At 38.2% G+C, this 14,293-nt stretch overlaps 1 protein-coding gene across 3 annotated transcripts in view; it reads right to left on the reverse strand.

Annotated features, from left to right (window-relative positions):
- The window catches only part of TENM2 (teneurin transmembrane protein 2), a 520,319-nt gene that overhangs the window by 83,532 nt on the left and 422,494 nt on the right, over positions 1-14,293 (reverse strand). For all 3 annotated transcript variants that reach the window (XM_074155640.1, XM_074155639.1, XM_074155638.1), the window contains one exon: positions 3,340-3,534. In XM_074155640.1, the coding sequence (XP_074011741.1) occupies positions 3,340-3,534 (195 nt within the window). The remainder of the gene's footprint in view (positions 1-3,339; positions 3,535-14,293) is intronic.

The raw sequence follows: 14,293 nt of genomic DNA on the forward strand, positions 1-14,293 counted from the left end.
ACAAATATACTTTATAACTGTTTTGTTCTATCATATGGGTAAGTAATAGCTTTCAAAGTTTAAAGTGAAGAGAGTTTTTACTTTGAACTCAAATCTTGTTCTATTTTAATAGATGCTCTCAGAGTTATCATCTTGGGCCAGATCCTCAGCTGCTAAAATTAGCATAATGTGATTACCTGCAATAGAACTACACCAACTTCTGCTGCAAAGGTTCTGGCCCCAAGTCTTTAGAAGGGTTTACAATGGTATTTAATAAGGATTTATAAATGGAGCTTCTCTGGTGTTTAAACAAAGGAGAATGCGCCTTAGCAAGTAAGTATGTTAGACTTAGAACTCATAGCCCCTTGGCAGCTTAGATCATTAGAGCTCATTTAGTATTGGGCCCTCTGTAGATTTGACAAAAAAGGTACTGAAAGCAATTTATATCCCTAAGGACAGAAAAGGAGGTCAAGGAGTTTTCTGAACAATATGTACCATAAAACCCCCAAAGAGCCATGAATTACACTTACGAAGTTAAATGTCATTGAAAAATGACTCGACCATGAAACTGACAAGAAAAGCACCCTTAACTTAACCTAATTTGGCAATTTCACTCCTCTCCCCCCAAACCAGCCTGAATGAAACCTGACAAATAACGCCACTTCATCTTGTGTGCAAATTTGTTAATAGAACAACAGTGTTTATGCTGCAAAAAATGTGCATCACAAATATTGATTTTGGTGCCACTTTCATTTCAGGTAAATTGTTTGAACAATATGACCATGATGAATATCAGAAATAAAAAGCTAACGGGAAGAAAAAAATGCTGACCCACTTGCTCTAATTCAATATCCTAGTGGAAAACGGTGGATGAATCAACCTTCGCCATTCCTTTTAGAAGCTCAAATCAATACAGGAGATTTCATATATTATATATAAATACAGATATATTTATTTGCATCACTCTACCATTAGAATGGTAGAATTTTAATTCACACGAAAACTTCAAATAAGATCAGCTGATTACTTGCAACTGGAGAGGCACCACTTCTTATTATACCCTTTTTCTCATAGGTCTTGAATTAATCATAGAATGGTGATATGGGAGAAATATGTACAGATCAAATGGAATTTTAGAGTAGAAACATGATGGGGTTTTTTTTATTTAATTGTAAATTAATTTATTGACTGACTTATTGCCCAACGATGTAGGCAAAGGTTATTTTAACCTTTCTTGTGATGTTATTGGCCCCTTCCAAGTTTGCAGTCAATACCTCCTGCCTTTGTAATCCATTTATCTTTTTAAGAAAAAACTTTTTTCAAGCACACTGTTAATTAAATAATATATATCCTTTCACCTCACATAGTAATTCACCTCCCCAAAAACTTTGTTGACTGACAGTATTTTCTAGCGTTTCCAACTTTGAATGGTGTTAACATTAACACCTTTGCAAAAAGATCTGTACTAGCTTATTATTTAAACTTTTCTGGAGTGGGTGATGTGTTTGTTTCACCCATTTCAAACTTTGACCTTAGGGTAAGCTGAATTAAGCACTACAAGAGCTTATTTCTCTTATAGAAGTGCTAAGGGGTTCAAGATGTCTAGCTCAGCTATACCATAGCCATTCTAGACAACTGAGAGTAGAGAGAGAATTCCATGCAAGGAGCTGGAAATAACCATCAAGGTGAGGGAGGAACTGCTTACAAGGTAAAACTTGCAGAATCAAATGAAAGAAAGATAATTTTAGGCCAATCTACCATACTCTCTCTAATAATACAAGCATTTATACGACAACACAAAACATGATTGCATTTAGTACTAGAAAGAGAGCTTCCGCATTCCTAGGGAATAGACTGAATGTCGTAGGGCACGCTAAAGATCGTCTTTTCCGTCTTTGACTTTAGCAAGAATACTAGCTATAGCAAGGCTTTTCAGATTTCTTTTTTTTAGTATTTCCTATAAATGTACACCCAGGCTGAACTGAGAACTACCAATTCCAACAGACAAAAAGGACATTACAGACTTTTCTGGATATAGCTTAAAGTGTAACCCATTAAAACCAATGGAAAAACTCTATTTACTTCAACTGAGTTCTGGATTAGAGCTTTAATATCCAGTGTTGGGAAGCTTTCCTGGAAGGAGATGACAGGAATGAAGTGAACAAACAGTTGCAGTGTTGGCAGTCTTACTAGTGAGGATCCTTGCTTTTTTTTTTTTTTTTTTAGCAAAATAAGTTCACTCAGACTAATGCAAGCTCTTGTCCTAAAAGACTAATTCCTAAATGACTGCAGGTCATGCTCAAAGAATAGAACCCTTAGTGGTTTAGGTCCCTGTAGTTTTCTTCCCTTTGTTTTCTGATGGGAGAAACTGCTGTTTACTATAGGGTAAGATAAAAATTGATACAAGTGGACAGCCCTGCATCCCATTCAGAATACCCCATAGAGACTCTTTAGTCCTAAAACCATGCAGCTCCAGCCCTATCACTTCAGTCCTCAAACGGCTCCTCCTTCTGGAGAATTAATAAGCTCTGGAATGTCAACATAAAGTCACTTGAACTATTACTGCTCTGAGGATGTGCCTAGGTATGCTGAACTGTCTATTTAGCAATCATCCGGGGAGTTCAATTCCCTTTCAAAACCGTACTAATATATTTCTAAAAGAAAAGCAGTCTAATTTATGTTGTACATTCTAACAGAAATCACTGTGAATAAAACCAATACTGAGTTTAATCTATGACCACATTTTCCATGGGTTATTTTGTTAAATCTGCTGATTCTACGTACACGAGGAATTGGAAAGTTTCAAGTGAAGAGCTTTTCTGCATTTAAAGGACAGTTATTGTTTGTGTGTGACATCTACCTTTCTTTAATCCCATATGATTGCAGCTAACAGGAGTAATTTGCCCTATGTGAAGACTGTCAGTATCATGGATACCTAAGCCTTTCAAATTTGTTTCATCAACTTCTGTCTTAATAATGACTGAAACGTTTGCTTGGTGCGGAGCTGCAGCTATAAAATTTTGTGTGCTGCTTTTTCCTCTGTGTTTCACATCTAAATTGTTCAATAAATATAATCCATAAGGAAACATTTATCTTCACTCTTCAACAAAGGAACTATTCAGGTTTACTTGTGGCAGACTCTTAATACTGCAAAACAATGTATACAGAAGCCCAAAAGTTTTGTCTGAACTTTGTCAGACCAGTAAAATTGTGATGGACTACATTTTTACCCCTTTTACAATAATCTGCTACAGTAGTTTTAAATTTAAATTTTTATTCTGTTCCTTCTTTTTTTCCTGCCTATTAAATAAATCCCAAACCCAGAAAACAACCTCACAACATAGAAAGAAAATGTCCTACCTTCTTCACAGTTTTCTCCTTTAAAGCCAACAGAACAGACACAGTTCCCTTCGATGCAGGAACCATGACCTCCACACGAGGGATCAATACACTGGCTGATGGGTACATCGCATTCCGGACCTTTCCAGCCACTGTAGCATAAGCAGGTGCCTTTAGAGTATTGACCATTGCCACTGCACAGAACCGGGCAGGCAGCTGGAAAATTGAACGAAAGACAAACAGCATCCAGGGTCATACATGTATTCATGTAAAAGCGCACTAAAAGTCCACTCACCAAATACTTATATGTATGTTCACATATCTTAATTTACTGGGGAAAAAAAAATCTAAGGTAATTTGTAGTAATTCAGTTCTTCATTTAGTAGAGAAATCATTTGATTACTATTTAATAAAGCACGCATGTTTTGGGCATTCTGAGAATACAACTACTATTCTTTATAGACTATTGATGATGTTTGGGATAACTAATGGGGTAACATGACCAGATTCGAGTCTGACATGACTCTGCTTTGTTCCACTAGATAACATCCAGTTTTCACAGACAGCAGCAGACAAAACATTCAGTCCCCAGAACATTTTATTATATAGCATCTTTCTTCTTCCATAAGACTTTTAAAATGTAATGTCCCAAAATTTTTTAGACCCTTTGACTTGTTTTTTTCAGTGTAAGAATCTTGAACATAGGAATAACACAAGCTTTCATCTACGATAAATGCACCTTGCCACCAATATCCCTGCTGAACCTTGTTTTCCCAAATCCCAGAGTGACTGCCTTTAGCCTGTGTGTATTGGCAAGAAAGCACCATTAACCCTTATTCCTCCCTCTTGTATTACTAAGGGGGTAAGACAAATTCTGAGCAAATATTCATTTATGCAAATGAAGTGAAGCCTATGAACAATAAAGGTAGTCAGCAGGTCTGGGATGCCTGGAATCAGATGTTATACATATGCAGAGCAACGGAAAGAAACAAGTAGTTTATTAAAAGCGAGTTGCACATAAATGTTACACTAAGGCACATTCACACTCCTATATGCCCACGTCTCCCATGCGAACATGACAATCTGCAAACTTACATGCCTGCCAAAGATTGAATGTGTGGTCACCAGCCAGAGAAATGGAAAAAATAACAGAGGAATAACTGAAAGTGGGAGTAATGAAGTGAATCTTTGAGAGAAGGTACACTTCTGTGCTCTTCTCTCTGATGCAGTTTGATAAAGACAGAAAAGTATTTCCCTGTCTTTTCACCCTTCAAAGCAATTAGAAACTAACAGCCAGTTTTACAGTGCCAAAAACACACTCAAAAGCTACTATTAATCATTAAAAGGTCCTAATGTCTTCTTTCTTCTATTATCCCTTTAACCTGAATGATCAAGAAGAACCCAAGTAATTGATTTCCTACAAAGAAATGTGTAATTGTCCAGTTATACAACTTCTCCACTGTTAGTCCTGTAACCCTTATTAATCTTAGCTGTCTCATTGATCTGCTGCAAAAACACTCTTCAGGATAGTTTTTTTCAAGAATTTTCTTATTTGAAATGGGAAAAACTTGATCAGAAAAAAAAATATTTTTAGATTTGTAACCTGAGATGTTAGCTAAAACTTAAGAGTGCTGAGAATTATTTCGATTAAGACTACAGATTGATGGGCCACATATCACATGTATAATCTTTTTTAGCCTATTTTTTCCACAGTAGAATAATAACAAAATTAGTATGAGGATTTTTTCTACCCCTCTTCTGTCTTAGGGCTATATTGTCTGTCTTTTGGTTGCAATAGGACTTAATTCTGCTTCATTCCTGGTGTTCTCTCTTACTGAGTTGTTCAATCTTTTTCTTCGTCACTCCAAAAATGAATACAAGTCTGAGTAAAATATTATTTCTAGCAGCAACTTTCTGATTTCACATGTGACAAGTGCTTTACTGAGTTCAGTGAAAAAGTTTATGCGAAAGTTCTACCAGTTTTGCTTTTTGCAGGTGGTTTCAGAATTAAGGTTACTGACCCAGCTGGATTGAATTACAATACAGACAAATAATGTCCATAATGCACTCTAGGACAGCCTGTTTTACCTCTTTTTGCACACCCTCAGGAAACACCCTTCCCTGACATACATCACGCTGAACTAGGAGCAACTTGAATGCAATACCACTAACTGTTCCCCCTGTCTGCATGCCTTACATCATGGACTCTATCTCAGTTCCTCAGCACACATGGGCTTTTCACTGCCTAGATACGCTAACTGCTGCCACTGCGAGTCATACAGGTCAAATGAGGACCGCTTCCACTCTTCAGGGATGAAGACCTGGGGACACAGTCAATTCCTTTGTCTGTAACTCTCCATCTCACTGCAATTAAAAGTCTTGTTTGGGCTGACATTGATACATTTTCCCAAATCACTGTAAGAAAGGTAATTACTTCAGTCCTCTCTTCACTTCTCATGGTGTAGAGGATGTGGAGGTGAGTGATCAGAACGTAGCTTGTCCTGAAGACCTGAAGTAATCATGAGTGGCAAGTTTCTTGGTGCCACCCTCCACACACTGATGCTCAACTTCTGGGACACCAGAGGCTAGCACAGCAGAAGGAAGACTACTAGATGGTGCTGCGTCCTGGGGTAAAGAGCTCCTCCCACAACAGTTTTTTTTTTAGTGTTCCCTTACTCTGCTATGGTTCTTCAGGAATTTAAGTAAAGCTGAAAGCCGTGTCACAGCTTTTCACTCCTCCCTCCATGCTTCTACCAGGTCAGAGGCCTCGCTACGGTTCATAAATCTATTCAGTCCTTGTGAAGCTTGTATGTTAAGTCGAACAGTATTCTGCCTTCAGTGGTCTGCCACTGTGATGTGTGCTGCCAAGATGTTAGTGACACCAGAAATGACTTTGGAAAAATGAGAGAATCTGTCATTTAACCTTAGGGATGGAATTAATACAGTTAAGATTAAGACACTTGCAACCTACAGACATAAAGTTTAATCTACAACTCTCTGCTGGGGCTATTCTACAAACTATGTAACAGGAATATCACTTTGACAATAAGAAAAATTGCAGAGGTTCTGGGTTAGATTTTGGCATTTCCAAGACTGCCTTGTCACTAAGATTGCAGGAGAAACACACAAGCAAGAATGCAAGCAAGTGTAGGTTATAAGTAGCTGGCTTGTCACCGCTGTAATAAATAGCTCTTATTAATGTTTCTGCTATGGGTTTGTAGGCTGTCTTAAGTGAGAAACAGAGAGAGAATCAAACTGCTCTTCCATAGAAAACAGGAGCAGGCAGTCTAAGAAGACTAAGAAGCATCTGCTACACTTAATTGCTAGACCATGTTGCTGCAAGGCAAGACCCCGAACAGTCCACTCTAATCTTACATTCAGGTGGCTTCAATTAATGTGCAAACAAGTCAAGAGTCATCTAGAGTTCTTGTTACGTACAGCCGCTTATTTTCCCTATGTGAAGTGGATGGCCCCTATTCAAGGACAGAAGTGACTGTTCAAAGTCTGTGAAGGAAGGTTGGTTTATGGAATGGAACAATCAAGTTCCACCTCATTTCTGTGGACAGATAGGTTGCATAAAGACAATTGCGTATCACACACCAGCACTGTCAAAAAGCAGATAGACGTCTTCAGGAGTACTTATGGCAACACTCAGGTGAGTTAAACACAAGGGTATATCTCCTGAGTGAAGTCTGAATAAGCACAACAGGTATTAATCCTAAATGTGGTTTTGGTGATGTGATTATGCCCTTTACCAGTATTTGAACAAAACCAGACAAAGTTCCTAACATGGGCCTCAGCTACAGATCTTTAAGTCCTGCAGGCTGCATACATTTAAGAGCATGAATTGAGCAGGAAAGACCAAACATCCCTTTAAAAGTTTTCTCTCTAAAGGTTATCTTTGGATAGGTATTTTGGAGTAATGTTAATATTCCCTGATGCATGAGGAAAGGTGATTTGGTAACAGCCTGTTACACACGGACTAGGAGGGGAGAAGGTAAGGGATAATGCCCAAATGGTCTGGCATCAAAAGCCACCATTGCATCCAGTGACATTTAACACTCAGGTATCCCAGCTGCAGTCTGTGTATACACTCCTTTCACCCACACTTACAGCATTCACATGTACATACTCACCAGAGGTGTTCTTCTAGAGCATGGCAAGAAACCAGTAAAGGATATCTGAGGAGTCAAACTCTTGGAGGCTGTTGCAGAACTCGGTTTAGTTACACAGCTGCTTGGTTGAGAGCACTTGAAGTTCCAAACAGGATTTGAAGGCAGAGTTCTGGCTTGGTTCCTCTTGCTGTAGAGCAAACATTACCCTGGTGCAGAGAGAGCCCTGCACCACTAGGATCTGGGCTGTCAGATCTCTACTGCAGACTTTTCTCAGCTCCTCCTCATCAAATAGACAAATTGGTATACTTATCTTGAAAGTTAAAGAGTTTCTGGGCACAAAAATACGCAGACTTGAAAGGTTTTTGAACTTACATCTGCAACGCTTCTCTGTCCTGGAACAGGTCACAAGCAACGCCCTTATATTGCTCTTATTTTGCAAGCAGCTCAGTTTTACATCCAAAGGTAAATTTTCATATAGGGCATAAGTTTAGCTTCCTTTGTGCCATCTACAGGCTTATTCAGAGCCCAGACAAGCTGTCAGGAGTCACAGTGTATCAAGTCAAAATGTTTCAACACATGTACCACAGAATTCTGTGGCGAGATGCTCATGGCAGGCTGGTGAGGGGAGACACTGGTCTGGATGGACAAAATTGCATCAAGCCTGTTGAGGTACTGTTTGAGTAAGGACCAGAACAGCTGTATCCATAGTGCTTGTAAACTCTAATCTTGCCTATAAACCAGATTCTTCTTACCACAAGTTGGTGCACATAAAAGACGAGCGTGACTGCTTATTCACAAGGTAAGCAGTGAGGAAAATTAGGACTGAGAGACGAAATGCACCTTTAAGGCTGCATTAACAGAGCACTTAGACATTACCTGAAGTGCCCTTACATCCTAAGTATTGCTAACTGTTCCGTCAACCAATTTTAACAAGATTACCTGAAAAGTTAAAACTCATGGAAGAACATTCCCTGACTGAACACAACCACATGTAGATGAAAATCTACAAAGGCTACTGTACACAAAGAGACATCATCTACTGTAGGAAGCCCTAACACAAGTTACCTCTAGAACTGAAACAATTTGCTGGAGAAGCATCAAAGACAGGTATAATTTTTACTCTTCTTCAACTATGTGCTTTATGCCCCATCAGAGCTGAAATCCTGGGTAAAATGGAATTTTGGTCTGAACAATTACTACAGCTTTACTTCCTTAGAATAACCTCTATACAAATATTCGTTCAGAAAAAAAAACATTCTGAAGAGACACTATTTATATTCCTGTGTAAGAGATGTTCAGTCCTTGTTGAACTGTAAAGAACCTCGTCAGACCTAAGAGAAATAAAGAATATTTTTATCTGTAGATGTTCCTGTTCAGGAGGAGGAAGTGAGTTTCAGTCCTGAAACTTTTGCTAAAGAGTACAGATTAAGAGAAATGTGCTTGACATTGTGCACACGCACTTACTAAACTGCATGAAGATCACCTGTTCCGTAGGTGCGGTCACATACTTGTATGTCTAATTGGCCTACTCTGATTAGTATGGTGCAACAGCGGAGGATATGCACTCATATTAGCATGCATAGCACTTGTTGAGATTTACACAAAATTCTCTTGAGGTCAGACATAAACTTGGTTCTACTTCGGACACCATAACCAACACCACCAAACATACGGACACATTTTGAGTCTTCTCATCAAGAAGAATTCCCAAATTTTTTGAGCCTGGTTTTGCCCAAAAAATTCTCCCCTGTACTCAATAGTGCAGGGCAGTCCAGCATCTCTAAGCTTGGGGGAAGTCATTATGTATCACGAAACAAAGTACATGTTTTTCAAGCCTTTAATAGAACCATATTAACATTCTATAGTTGTCCCTCAAAAATTGTCTGAACCTACAGATCGGGCAGTTTTGATATAGTCTTTTGGACACAATTGCACAAAGTCCTAGCAATATAAAAAAAATGAAGCACACACTAGCATAACAGAAATCAGGTTGTTATTTGTTGCACTGACCACCGGGAATTGTACTGAAGACAGATGTAGGTCAAAATTCTTACCACGAACCTTACCAGTGAACCTTCTGAGTGCAGTTCCTCTGGGGGATAATTAATTCAGACTCTGTAATAGTTCACACTTGGACGTCCTTTTAGCAGAGATTAAGCTGCTACTGGTGAGAGATTATGCCTGATTTTTCCAGTATATAAAGAAACTGGATTACTGTTTATGACAGTCTAATCTGAAACCAATAAATGCAATCCAGGTCAGCTGCCAACTGGAGTAGAAATACAGGAAAGATCCCAAAGCAATTGTCATCTACAACTGCCTAGTTCCAAATACCTAAAACCCATGAATAGGGTCACACTGTACTGGCTTTTTTCTCTTTTTGGTCTTTATTTTGGTGACACATATGCAGCATTTACTCTACAAATGCTAATTTCTCTTTATTAGATTAAGATGTAAGCAGGTGAAGACATATTTTACTGGTGCTAGAGCTGAATCCTACTACAATTGTATACCAAAGCCCTGAATAATTTTAGATTCACTTTACAAGCTACAACCAAGTTGTTGCCTATAGCCAACTCCTAAAGTGAAGTTATATCTATTTAGATTAAAAAAAAATTTCATTTATCAATGGCTTACAATCCACAAAACCACTAAAACCAAAGGAATGGAAAAAATTTGCATTTTAGAAAATCAGCCCAGCATTTAAGAAGTTAATTTCTGACACCCTGATTCAAAATGTTGGCTCGAGATGTTACATTATTATTTTAAACAAAACAGAACTGAAATATAAAAAATTACCAAATCCTTGTTACACCAAGTGTTTGCCCATAAGACATTTCTAAAAATTAGGAGACATTAATTATATGAGTATTCTTATTTATAGTTTAAAAATACAGTTGTTTTGTTTGACAACACTTTCTTTCATATTTTATTTTGAAACCTATTTTAATCAGTCGGGTGCACATTTCACTATTTGTCTGCGTACCTGTCAGTTTTAACTGGAGTTCATTTATGGGTATGAAAGTCTGAAATAACTTCTAAGAGCACTTCACAGCTTATGTTGTTTCACTTCTACTAGTTTATGTCACTTTTATGCTTCTTCCCTGGTAAGAAGCTGCCCCACCCCTAGTAAACTTAGTCCCAAGAAAATCATTCTGGAATGGGAGACTGAATGAATCCAGGTGCATTTCCTCTCTTCTTTATGCCTCACAAACATATTTGCATGGCCAGGAAGAATGGTGTTTGACGAGACTGCCTGCTCTTCTGAGATCACTATCTTCGTCAGGCTGAAATGTTCTTAAGAACAGTGACAATTTGGAAGAGCTAGAACATCTTTTAGGTCGCTCTAAGACCCTGTGCTCTTCTAAGCAGAAGTCATCTTGAAGAAATCCACCCAGAAGCACAAGAATGAACAACTATAAATAACAGTTACTGACGTTAGATGCTTTCTTAATTACTTCAGGAAATCGTTTGCTTTGACTAGAGAACACACAAATAATTTAACTGCTTTAACAGTGGTGTTACTCTGTGCTTGCAGGCAGGAGGGCAGGAATCTCTGCAATCCTCACTGCAGCTGCCCAACGCCCCGCCGTGCCAAGCTCCCTCATCTGCCTCCGTCAGACCGCACATTAGTAAGCAAGGAAGAGATTCACAGAAGAATTTCCAGAAGGACAAAAAACCTATCAGGTGTGTCAAATCTCTGACATTCAGAAACCATTTGGGGAAAGCAGCACACGCTGACTTAAGCACTAAAGTATGGATGCTTTAATTAATCCGGGGTGAATTTAATTGCTTTAGTTAAGTGGAAATCGGGTTAAAAATGATGCAGAGCATGCTGGGGTGTGTTAAAAACATGACATATGAGTTGGATGAATCGATAAATTAAAAGCGCACAGATGTTTTAATTAAACCCAGGAAAGTTAACGAAGATCACTAGAGACTTTTAAGCCTATGATTAATTCAATTCATTTAAAATACCTGTAGAGATATGGGGATGCCTCCATTTTGAGAGTTATAGAAGTTCTCAATCGATAAATACTTAAGCTGTTCTACAAAAAAAATGGCAGGATTTTTACAGAAGTGACTGAACAGCATTAATTGAGCAATGAATATTTACATTCTTCTGAACACTCAGCAAACTTTCCTTTGGCCAAATTTATCAAAAAGGTCATAGTTTTTCTCATTGCCTTCCATGTGACGTTATCTGTCAAAAAGACCCCACTTGCTGTTCCCTTCTCTACCATTCTACAAAGCATCCAGATACATTGGAACTAATTTAGCGATGGATTGAAATGGCTGAAGCTCCATTACTGCCAGTACGAATATGAGCTTCGACAATCTAGCTAGCCTTCAACAAAGATTTAATTCTTAGTTCTCTAAAGATACTGAAATCCTGAGGGGAAGAAAAAAAAGGCCACTGTACTGCATCACTGAAAAAGCCACAGCTGAATATAAAAAAGATTTTCAAGTCGTAAAAAACAAAATAAAAAGTGGAGACAGAGAGAAAAGAGGATATTTGAGTACAGCAAGGCAGTTGAAGAATCAGCTGGCTGTGCCAGGGTTCAACTGTCTCGAGGACTTTCTCTTGTCAGCACATTGTGGAGCCAACACTTGGTCAGCCTGTTTGCTCCCTCTCCACGATTGCAGCAGCTCTGCAGCTATCACTACCTGTATCAAAGGAAAGATTGTAGTTCTCTGTGCAGTGCACTAAGATGATTTGCAGAATGGTAGATTGATTTGCAGCCGATCCAGCTAGAGTCCTCCCTATCTATAACATCATTTAAGAGCAGCACAGTTCAATTTCTTTTTCATATGCATCAATGCATTCAAGGAAATGGAAGTTACCCTGCACTAGTTCTGGTTTACCACAGGAGACTGTGACTGATCAGCTTGCCATATATTTTGTGCCTTTGAAAATAAAGGCAAGTAAGAAAAAAAAAAAATAAAAGGAGCAGGGGGAAGAATTCTTTTCAACTCTCTGCATGATATATGGGATTGGAGGAAAATATAGATGGTGGATAAAAATGTCCTGAAAACACTGCCTTGCGATCTAAAAGTCTTTCTTTTTTTTCTGTGGGAATTGGTGACACAGAATCAGAGCTGTGAAATTCCTGTTTTAGATATAAGCAGTGAAGTTGATACAACTACAGGAACATGCAGAGAAATAAATTTTACTTTCTACCAACAGATGGAAATAAACAGATGTTGAAATTGAATACTGTCATAGACAAGCATGTAGATCTTCATTTGTATGTCTGGATAACTTCATCATGAGAAAAACTGAGGAGGAAGGGAAAACGAAACTATTTCAGAGGTTTCAGTAGGTATCTCAATGGAAAGAGCCTGTGAGGAATCAAAGAAATGATGCTTCAAGCTCATAAGAAGCAGCAGTAAGGGCAAACACCAAATACCAGAATTATCCTTCCCAACATGTGTGTTGTGATTCACAACAGAGAAGCACTAACAGCATGAAGTCATGTAAGCATCTAGAAAAAGAAATGAAAAAGAGCAACATTTCTTCAAATATTTTGGTAACATTTTACACTGTTCCCAGTGAATGGTGTGAAAACCATTACTCCTCTGGTACTGATTTAGCTCTGGCTAAACAGCAGTGCAGTAGATGTAGGATTGCATCCTAGGCTGCAGTGTTCAGGGTATTTGAAACCCAGACAGCTTTGCTCTCATTTCAGTTACTGCTATTGGCCTTATTAAATTTAGCAGAAAAGATTTAAATCATAACATGATAAACTGCACAGTTTCACGTTAGCTGCAGATATTTAAAGATTTTTCTACATTAAAATTAGAAATTTTTTTGTTTATTTGAGAAAGCGAAGGGAGATGACAGCTAACTGAATTTAATCTCATTCAATTAAGGTCTAAACATAGGAAAAGATCTAAATTACAGGTTCAAGTCTAGATATAATGCAGATACGAAAAAAGTCGCGCGTGCTGAAATCTGAAGCTGTGATTCAGGGCTGTTTCTGTTATTCAGGGACGGCAAATGTCTAAGGACCTCATAACAGCTCTATTTCTATAACGTGATTTACAATACTACTTAATCATAGTTCCTTCAATGACATTTACTATCTTCACAAGGACTCCAAGATGATCCCAACACAACTGCAAAGACAAAACTCTTAGAACTTAATGAAATAAACAAATACCAGTACAAGTCCTTGGAGACAATGGAATCTAAAAACAAAATGTAGATTGCAACACAATTAAATAAGCTAACCAATTAAACACAAAAGCAAATTACAAAGCATACATCACAGTGAGCACAATTCAGCTCAGCAGAGCAGAGTTAGAACACAGAGCCACCGATGAAACTATTGTAAGATTGGAAGAAAGATTTTTGGCTTGCCAGAAAATAAGCTGCATTCTGCTGTATTTGTATGCATGTCCACCTCCTTTATTTATTGGAATCCCATTGAAACAGAAAATATTTGTGCAAATAGATGTGCTGTTGCTGCACGTGTATAAGAAGAGAAGAAAGATAAAGCGAAGTAACTGATAATAGAGCAGACTTCAAAAGCAGCTGTGAGAGATCAAATGAACACACCCTGCTTCTATTAAGTATGAAAATATTACTATAATGCTGCTGAAGAAAAATCCACTAATAAGATTTTACTGTGTTTCCATATGCTTTCCATCTTGGACATAAGCAAAGTAAACTTCCTTATACTAAGCCAACAACACTTGGTTCCAGTTTGTCGGCCTCAGCTACAGCCCTGCCTTCGGCTCTGCCTTCAGTCCCTGAATTTCTACAGGTTGGGTGATGAGTGATCAGATAAAGATGCTCCAGTGTTCACTGTAATCAGAGACTCATAATTACTTACATGCCTGCTTCTTTTTATCTA

This window comes from Numenius arquata, chromosome 11 (genome assembly GCF_964106895.1).
Source record: "Numenius arquata chromosome 11, bNumArq3.hap1.1, whole genome shotgun sequence".
Classification (NCBI taxonomy): domain Eukaryota; kingdom Metazoa; phylum Chordata; class Aves; order Charadriiformes; family Scolopacidae; genus Numenius; species Numenius arquata.